General features: G+C 44.7%; 1 protein-coding gene across 2 annotated transcripts; it reads left to right on the plus strand.

Annotated features, from left to right (window-relative positions):
* The first annotated feature begins 182 nt into the window (after positions 1–182).
* Positions 183–9,459, plus strand: LOC121713114. 2 transcript variants are annotated; one of them, XM_042097450.1, is made up of 12 exons: positions 183–754; positions 3,201–3,300; positions 3,426–3,488; positions 3,658–3,801; positions 4,020–4,106; positions 4,428–4,506; positions 4,786–4,922; positions 5,157–5,303; positions 5,767–5,853; positions 6,282–6,354; positions 8,547–8,623; positions 8,843–9,459. In XM_042097450.1, exons 1-12 carry the CDS (start codon positions 666–668, stop codon positions 8,921–8,923), a joined length of 1,164 nt encoding a protein of 387 aa, XP_041953384.1. In that variant the 5' UTR covers positions 183–665; the 3' UTR covers positions 8,924–9,459. The 2 variants fall into 2 exon arrangements, with proteins under 2 accessions (XP_041953384.1, XP_041953385.1); XM_042097451.1 differs by lacking the exon at positions 183–754 and adding an exon at positions 863–1,148.
* The last annotated feature ends 113 nt before the right edge of the window (positions 9,460–9,572 follow it).

A 9,572-nucleotide genomic window follows, 5' to 3' on the forward strand; every position in this document is an offset into this window, starting at 1 on the left:
GGTGTTACCTCCCTGTGCACTGCAATCACACCTTAGTTTCTTCACTGTCAAGCCTCGTTCATTGCCAGCCCAGGCATCTGATTTACTTGAGCGTCTCAAACTGCTCAGGAGCGGGCGGCTGAGGAAGTTGCGTTGGCCGCAGCTGCGTCATGCATCAAACTGACAGGAAGTCTCGGCACACTTGTTTCTCCTCTCCGGGCTCTTACTGATTGCTGTGTCATAGGGCTGTCATATCTCTGGCTCTGCCACTGTGTCGCGTCTGTCTGGCTTGCTTTAGGCTCTACTGTGAGGACTTGCGCAGGGAGGGGAAGCCTTTTCTTTTTGTTTTTTTTCTGCTGTTTCATTGTTCTTTGTAAATCTTGCTTCTGCTTTCTTACCCACTGGCTTTTTTCTTTCTCTCTCTTTCGATACATACATTGTTTTTGTCTCTTGTAAGTTACTGCCCCCCCCCCTTTTCTTTCTGTCTCTATCTTTCTGCTCCCCTCCTCCCATCTCTCCCTCTATCTCTCCGTCTCTCCGTCTCCCTCTCTCTCTCTCTCCCCTTGCTGAGGGGCAGGTGTTGAGGGGATGAGCGAGGCACAGGGCAGATGGCACTCAGTGTGTAGTTAGGCAGTTGCTGGGAGCAGGGTGTTTTTCTCTGAGGAGTTTTCCAGGGCCCTGCCGCCATGGGATGCTGTAGTGTGACTCAGAGGCACACCGGGATTGACGATGTGGGGCCTGACGAGATCGAGCTGCTAGAGATTGACGGCACAGGGTAAGATATTTCTAACACACTCTCTCTCTATCTCTCTCTCTCTCTCTCTCTCTCTGTCTCTATGTGCAGTGTACTTCTTTACTCTTTGCCATGGTCAGTCATGTGGCACGTCTGTGAAATAGGAACTTCCTAATTTTTCGGCGGTGGCTTTATAGACAGTTGGGATGGTAGATAACTTTTTCAGTAAATCACATGAGTCCATGGCTTTGTACAGGGGTCCGATAAATGGGTCATCTGTGGAGTTGGCGCATTGAATAGAACAAGAGAAACTCTGTTCACTGGCTGATTGCACTGGAAGGATTTCTGTGCCTGGGGTTATCTATTTGGTGCCATTTTGAGTTTTTCATAAACGAGTTGACAGTGTAAACCACATGACTACACCACACAAAATACGGTAAAGTCCAGCATCCTGTGTTGAGCACTCTGGGTTCTCCATCTTATGTAAAGAAGTTTGCTAATGCCCTGAACATTGCATGCTTTGTTATTCGAGGGTGAGTGCATTCACTTAGAGGGGTCTTCCTTGAGCGACAAAGTGTAACTAAACGAAATTCCATTGTCTGACCCTTGCTGAGTTCAGCTGTGACACAGAAAACCTATTTGTTGACATTCTGCAGAGTCTAACAAGCCGATAGCATCAGACAGCAACTTATATTACACAGGCACATATTACACAACAAGAAACTATATTCATAGCAATTGCTGCAGCCACATCACATGCCTTGATTAAAAAGAAATGTTGCAAATGGTGTGTGAAAAGTGGTGAAACAATTACATGTACAGTAGCAAAACAATTAATCTATGGGTGGTAATTAAACACATCCAATGTTAGACAGAAGATAGCTGAAAGATTGTGACTCAGAGTATTCCATCCCAATGAAAACACGCCGATGAAAAAAGCATATCGCTGCCTCTCAGTTATTGAAATATGAGGCTGCAAACTCCTGATATGATCTGATTAGGTGGCTCTTGTACTTCAAACAAAGCATGACTAATATTATTTAGCTAATCAGGAGTCCCGCTCCAGAGGGGGTGATCTGCTAGGGGCTGCTGGGCAGGGCCAGGCTGGGCACTTCAATCCCTTTATTAGGAGACTGGGGGGGGATTAGGCGTGGGGGCCAAGTGGACTAGCAGGATGGTGGGGTGGGGGGTTGGGGTGGGGGTGCAGACTGCACACGTCCAAACTGTCAAGCATCTCTGCAGAAGCAGATACGCAATTTAGACAAGCAAAACAGCACACATGGACACAGGGACTTACCCTGGCTGCGCACACTCACAGTCATGATGAAGATTAGTCATCATCGACTGTTATTCATACTTATTCATACACATACAGTGATACGTGTACTCCCTGTTGATTCCTGACAAGGCTGATGTCAAAGCAAATTCACATTTACAAACACACATGCATGAGTGCACTCACACATACTGTACACACACACACACACACAATCACAGACAGACAGACACACACACACACACACACACATACAAACACACACACAAACATATATACAAATATACACACTTGCATGCACAAACATACCAAAGCCGACAAATTACGGTGATGTACTAACATGAACTTCCAGAGGAAAGGCAGCTACTGAACAGCAGAAGTAGCAGCAGAAGGCTTCTCTGTGCCAACACCCCTGCATGCGTATTGAGAGGCATGGATGAAGACGATAATTAGCAGGCCAAGTCCACACGCAAACAGAGGGACTTACAGTGGCAGTGGCGGGAGTCTAGCAGGGGTCAGATGGTGTCTGCTCATCACAGGGCCCACTTTAATCAGCTTATGTCTGGCCAGGCCACCCCACCCCATCAGGAGCGGAGCAGAGCGCAGAGCGTGGGGTGGGATGGGGGTTCAGGTCAGGGTAAGGAGGGTGCTGGACGAACAGGATGAGGCGGCACTAACTAATCAGTGAAGGTCAACACTGTTGCTGTGTTAGAGCGGAAGCGCTTGGCATTTATGGTGAACCACCTGAGAAATCCACAAACTCCTCCATCCCACAGCTGGGGGCACTGGTATGATATGAGAGATTGCATGACACAGTTTCTAAATGCTAATGGGCATTTTGTTGTCAAAAAGTTGCTGGCTACTGAGTTGTGTGCACAACAATACTGTGCACAGGTGTGAAATGGACAAATGAAAGCAAATAACAAAGTCACTGAAAACATGTTAAAACACATTTACCACCACACCCGTCGTTCTGTTGAGAACTAGTTTCTGATCTCATCACATACTTTCACTGAAATATGTTTTCTAAATTCAGCAAAATGTGTGCAACTGCAATAGCCATCAAACAAATGCTAACATGCTGTTTGATGTGGTTGGGCTACTTTGTTAAGGCTGGGCTATTTTGCTTTGCTTGTGGTTGATTTACCGGTACTTTGCAAAGTATCTGCTGTACTAGTTGCTACTGCAGTTTCTCTTGTTTCCCCCGAGCAGGGTCTGGAACCTGGGAGAGAGTAGACAGTCTGTGCGTAATGGCACCGGCCCGCCACCCCCACCAGTACGCTGTCCTTCGGTCAGACAACTCACGCAGGAGGTAAGAGGAGAGGAAGAGGAGAGGAGAAGTAGGAGGAGGAGGAGGGGAGGATGTTTGTCACAGAGTAGCTTATGGGTCAAATGCTTAAAATGACCTACATTAACACTATTACCGTACATTTGCAGGAACCGAAGTCTGTGGAAACCAGAATATCGTGCAATGATGTCCAGATACATCATGACATCCAGGTGTGTAGAGCTGCGTTTTGAAGGTTCTGTTTTGTGTGTAAGATGTTTTAAGGGGGTGAGAGGTTTTCCATTGTGTACATTCTGTACTTACTTGTTGCGGTATCAGCGTTATTAATGAGCGTGTGGTGTGAAGTACAGGAAATGGTTTTAGATGTGCATCCTGTTGCAGACAGTGTTGTGGGGCTGGAGCAAGGAGGAGGTGCATCACAGGATATACACGCAGCCAATCAGAGAGTGGGAGGGACGGGCAGCACACTCATATGGGGACATCATCTACTCGTCCCTCGTGACGCTCCACAACACACACACAAAGGTAAAGAGGTCATATGAGGGAAAGTGACACATTTGAGGTATGTCTGGACCAGGCTAATATGAGTCACATTTACATTCATATGTAGAAAACAGGTGTTCTTACAATCCCCTTTTGTTATTTTCACATAAACAAACATACAAACACACACAGACACACACACACACACACACACACACCAGTGACCCAGCTGACCTCTTTATGTACCTGTCCTCTTGCAGGCAATGGGCGAGCGATACCTCGTGCTCTTCTCCTTCCATCTACTGATCTTAGCTCTGGACCACTCCCATCACAATTTCATTTATGAGGTGAGTCTCCTTAACCAGTTAAAACACAAACACACACACACACACACACACACACACACACACACACACACACACACACACACACACACACACACACACACACACATTTGTAGATAAAAAAAGATATCATGGGCATGTGATTTCATGTTTTAAACAGGTCATATGAATCACATGCAAGTACTGTAACTCAGTAAAAGAATGTGTTAATTAGTTCTAACTAGAACATTATACTGGGATCTTCCACTGAAAGGGGCTGTGTGGTGTTCCATTGTTTGTCTGACCAGTCAGACTGTCTCCTTGAGAGTCTCATCTCTCCCACAGGGCATTCTCCCCCTCTCTGCTCTGGAGGTGCGTATCATATCCCAGGATCCCAGCGCCCCATACATGTTTGAGATCAGTGGTGAGTCTCTCTCCGTTAGTGGCAAAATGCCTGTCTGAAAAGTCACCTCATCATGCACAGGAAGCCTAAGCACGGCCTATGCAGCTACTACTGTATATCCATAGCAAGTGCCGCAGCCATCGCATGCTTTGATCTCATTAAAAAGGACATTTTGCAAATACTGTGTGGAAAGTGATAGTTGTAGAAAAACAATAAATCTTTGGGTGGTAAACAGCTCCATAGAGTGCCATATTTCTGGAGTGGTCTGCTCACCAGGCGTACAATCTGACCCTGTTTTAGGCCCCATGATGGACTCCAAGATCTTTATTTGTGCCAGTGGCACTGACAGGAAGAACTGGATGGACAACATTGAGGACAGGAGATATAAATCCCTCAGGCAACAACTGAGCCCCTCGCATAGTGCTCTGGCCTATCTGGTAAACCATGAGTAAAATTCAGTTTTTGCCATACAACTCAATTATTTGGCTCAGCCTACTCTACTGGAGCTGCTTAAATGACTATTTATGTAAACTGTGCCAAGTGTTCATGTTCTTCTTGAGACATCTAAATCAGTAGGTTTGTGGATGAGCTCAACTCAGAAATAGCTGCTTTAGCAGAGCATTAAAATGGCTCTATGATAGTCTTGGTTCTTCTTCTCCTGTCCTGCGCAGCTGCCTTGCGATGAGATGTGGAAGAGAGAGGAGCTGAAGAGGTATCTGCTCCGTGCTCCCATCTGGCAGTGGGAGGGCACTTCCATCCAGCACATGGGCCTGCCAGTCTTCCTGTCTCTGGTGCACGTCACCAACTCACAGAAGCAGGTGAGGCAGCAGACGTATAGGCACTGAGGCTATTTTTTTTTTGACCAACAGAGAACTGGTTCTTGAACCGATTCCGTTCAGAGTTATTTGAGCCTTGGTGCCATCTAGTGAACCAGTCTGCATTTCCGCTGGTTTTGAACGGGACCAGGGGTGTGTCATCAACAGAGGGTGTAGCGTGCATAACTGACCTGTCGAATGAGATACCCACACACAGTAGGTTCACAGGAAAAAACAACTATCTTGAACCAACTGTTCAGTTTCTGAACGGATTTATCTTTGGTCGAAATGCTCAGAACAGTTCTGGAGTGTGAACCAGAATGGAACTGATTCCTTTCTGTTGGTGGAAAAGGCCTATGAGTCACATTCCAGTCATTAATGAGCAATCATCTTTGAGTCCAGCACTGACCGCATCATACAAAGTAATGTCACACTGACCTTTTTATCTAATGCTTGACCATTGCAGGTACCCCAAGAGCGACTTCTTGTCCTTTTTCCGCGGGACGTCCTCATTCTTTCCGTGGACAGCCAGCGCGTCTGTGTGAAATACGAGGTAAGGTGATCTGGCTGGGAAAGACTGGGTGTCAAGACAGACACCCTATGATTTCAGTGCTGCTGAACCTGTGACCTTGGCTTTGTTGCTGGTGAACTATTGTAACACTTTTGACAACAAACAGGACTGTATGGGAGACACTGTAAACTGACCTGGCTTTTGCTAGCCCTGCAGCGCACAAGTGACAAGACGTGAAAGAAAGGATTAAACGTTCAACCCCCAACCCCCCAATTGTTAAAATGTCTATGAAGAAGCTTATTCTCCCACTGTTGTCATAATTATAATGAAACTTAGGATGTATGTTCAACACATTCTATGTATCACAGTCACTGTGTTCTAGGTGGTAGAATGGCAGTTAGTTATTTGTGTGTGAGCAGTGTGTGACTGTGTGGTGAAAGAAGCTGCATGACTGTGCTGTGTTCCCACAGGGACGGTTACCACGGAGAAGCATCCAGGCCTTGGAGAGGTCAGCTTTACCTGGCAATCAGTTTGAGCTGTCAGGTGAGACGTCACCAAATGCCACTTGTGCAGACTTAATTTCCTCTTTCTACCAGTTCTCACCACGCTCAACCATAGACTGTATATATATACAGTCTATGCGCTCAACAGTGTGAATATTTCCACTGTTGCAGTTCCTTGTTGTGTGGCCTGCTATCAAATGTGTTGCCACATGATTAGGACATATGACTCCACACCACCATGTGCTGAGAAAGCTGTTTTCTACATAAAATAACAAGTAAACACATGAAGACCTTTTGGTAACACTTCTCACTGTCTCACTAAATTGCATTATCCACACTCAATTCTCACTGGTATCTGCTAGACAACAAGTACCAAAACATGATTAGTTCATAGATTTCACATGTAAAATTAATTTTATACAACCCCACCTCCATCTTGCCTGTTCATCCTAGGCCCTACAGTTCTCAAGATATTCACAGAGAACTGCGTCTGCCCTACCCTCCTTTCGGGGGGGTCCAGTCCAGCGGGGGGGCTACAGATCAAAACGAAAAATGACGGTTCCATGCTATCCATGTGGGGGTACATGCCCACCAAGTTTTGTGTACCCCGGTCTTTCAGTGTCCCGGGAATCCTTGTTGGTGTACGTCACTAAATGTACAAATAAATTATTTTATTGTAAGGCCCCCCATGAACAAAAGTACACAAAACTTGGCATGCATTCGGAGGGTGTCATAATGATCCTACACTTTTAATTTCGTGCAGTTTTGACCTTGTCAGCCAGAGATATTATGATGAAAACACCTAATTTTTTGCTTTTGAATTTTTAACTAGGTGGCGCTATACATGAAATAAGTGGTAATGGGATGGGTTGACATGCCCCCTTAAGACCAACATACATAAAAAAGGTGGACCTCCTAGGCCCTACGGTTCTCGAGATATTCACAGAAAACTGTCTCCGGCCACCTACAGGCCAGTTGGTGTATAGTAACATGAATTAATTTATTGTGTGGCCCCCCATGAACAGAATTCCACAAAACTTGGCGTGCATACAGAGGGTGTCATAATGATCCTACACTTCCAATTTTGTGCAGTTTTGACTATGTTAGGTCACAGATACCTTCAATTACAACACCTCATTTTTACTTTTTTGTGTTTAACTAGGTGGCGCTATACATGAAATGAGTGGTTATGGAATGGGTTGACATGGCCCCTTGAGATCAACATACAAAAAAAAAATGGTCCTCCTAAACCCTACGGTTTTCGAGATATTCACAGAAAACTGTGTCTGCCCTACCCTCCTTTCCTGTCCAGTCCAGCGGGGGGGCTACAGATCAAAACGAAAAACGATGGTTCCATGCTATCCATGTGGGGTTACATGCCCACCTAGTTTCGTGTACCCCGGTCTTTCAGTGTCCCGGGAATCATTGACGGAAATTTGGGCATGCGAAAAAGAAAAGAAAAAAAAATCTGACTGGCTGCGCGGTGGTCATAATAAGAGTGACATGACACTGTTATGAACACATGACACTGTTATGAACACATGAACCCTAACCCTAACCCTAACTCTAACTCTAACCCTAACCCTAACTGACAAAAACCGAATGACACTTAATGACAGAAGCATTATGTTATAAACGTAAAAAGATTTCTATGAGGCCCACTGAGTCAGCAATGGGAAAATACAAAAAAGGTAGGTTACACTTTACTTGAAGGTATCTACATAAGAGTGACATGACACTGTCTTGAATGTGTCATAAACAAGTTATAATTGTTTATGGGGAAATGGGGAAACATTCTATCTTGGACCATGACATACACCATTCCAGCCAATCAGCTGGCATTTTAAGAGCATGTTGAGGGAGGGGTGTAGTTTGGTTATTTAGCTCAAATAACAAAAGAAAAAGCAATGTTTGCTGTGCCTTAATTTTATGAAATCTTGCCAGATACATAGACACAATCACAATCAAGGACCGGAACTATCAGTTTTAGAAAGACCCTTTACATTTGATCCTAGAGGTTTTCCAGTTGAAACGTTCAAAACCAACGCAGATAATAATTCAGTTTTTAGTGTATTGCTCTATAAAATGTTGACTTCAAAACTGCCACTGAAATGTGCCACTGCACATGTTTGTTTCTGCAGTTGAATCGGGCCTACTGTATATGTAGGGATCACTTTGTCTTCACCTGTGATAGTAAAAGCATCACCTGTAATCTCCACATTTCATGTTCAGGTGAGCTGATGGAACCTCTGCAGGTGTCATGTACCTATCCAGAAGATTACCAGACCTGGATCTTTCAGTTACAGCAGGTATAACACAAGACTCATTGCGCCTCCATTGTACTTTAATAGATGGTAGGTCTATTGGGTAGATTATGTGAATGTCATGTGTAGCCTGTTACAACGCCAAGAACATGTGCTGCACATGAACTATATGTTTTGTCATGGTGTGTGGACCGACTGATGTATTTTGAGGCTATACGACAACATTAATATTAGTAAATTATATCTCTGTTTTTCCCCTCAAAGCCTGACAAGGAGATTCACACCTCACAGATCTCCAACCATTCTGCTCCACCACCCCTTATTCCAAAGAAGCGCCGAAGCTGAACGAGAACACCAGACTGTGAACAACGCTGTCTTAAAGAGACTGAATACACACACACATACACACACACAAAAACAACAACAACAAAAGACTCTTGACCCTTTTCTCTACACCTAACTCATTTCCAGTGAGGTTACATAGCCTCTTTGTTTAATATTGTATTTTTTGATACAACAGATGTACTGCTACTCCTTATGGCAAGACACTCCAGTGCAGAGTGAATGGCCTTATAACTATAATGTGAGTTCTTCTAATTCACAAAGGGGGGGGGGGGGGGGGGCTAGAAAGACACCTAATAGAAGAGCCTTGCTGTATAAATCCACCAAGAAGGTGCACATCGCGATGACTGATGTGATGAATTACTTTAATTAGCTCTGCATTCCTGGGCCACCGCAGTAGGGCAGGTTTTCTTCTTTATCTTTTTCTTCACCACAGCTACTAATCTGGAGTCTACCACCACTCTGATTTATCACTGTTGGAAGGTCGCCAAGACCACTCCTGATTCCTGCTCTATTTGTCACAATAAAAGTCTTTCGATACACCCCAAACTAAACTTATTTGCTGATGTACCTTGGGGCGTTTGATGTGGAAAGATGGAAGTATTCAGAGTCTCAATGTTTTCAGACAGAAATGTCTTGCAGTAGCTGGGTG

This window comes from Alosa sapidissima, chromosome 7 (assembly GCF_018492685.1).
Source record: "Alosa sapidissima isolate fAloSap1 chromosome 7, fAloSap1.pri, whole genome shotgun sequence".
Lineage (NCBI taxonomy): Eukaryota > Metazoa > Chordata > Actinopteri > Clupeiformes > Clupeidae > Alosa > Alosa sapidissima.

Bases quoted from the DNA above. Each gene is read 5' to 3' on its own strand.
- LOC121713114 (XM_042097450.1), top strand. From the start codon at position 666: ATGGGATGCTGTAGTGTGACTCAGAGGCACACCGGGATTGACGATGTG. The intron at 4,107-4,427 runs GTGAGTCTCCTT...TCTCTCCCACAG, and splicing joins ATCACAATTTCATTTATGAG to GGCATTCTCCCCCTCTCTGC. The intron at 4,507-4,785 runs GTGAGTCTCTCT...ACCCTGTTTTAG, and splicing joins ATACATGTTTGAGATCAGTG to GCCCCATGATGGACTCCAAG.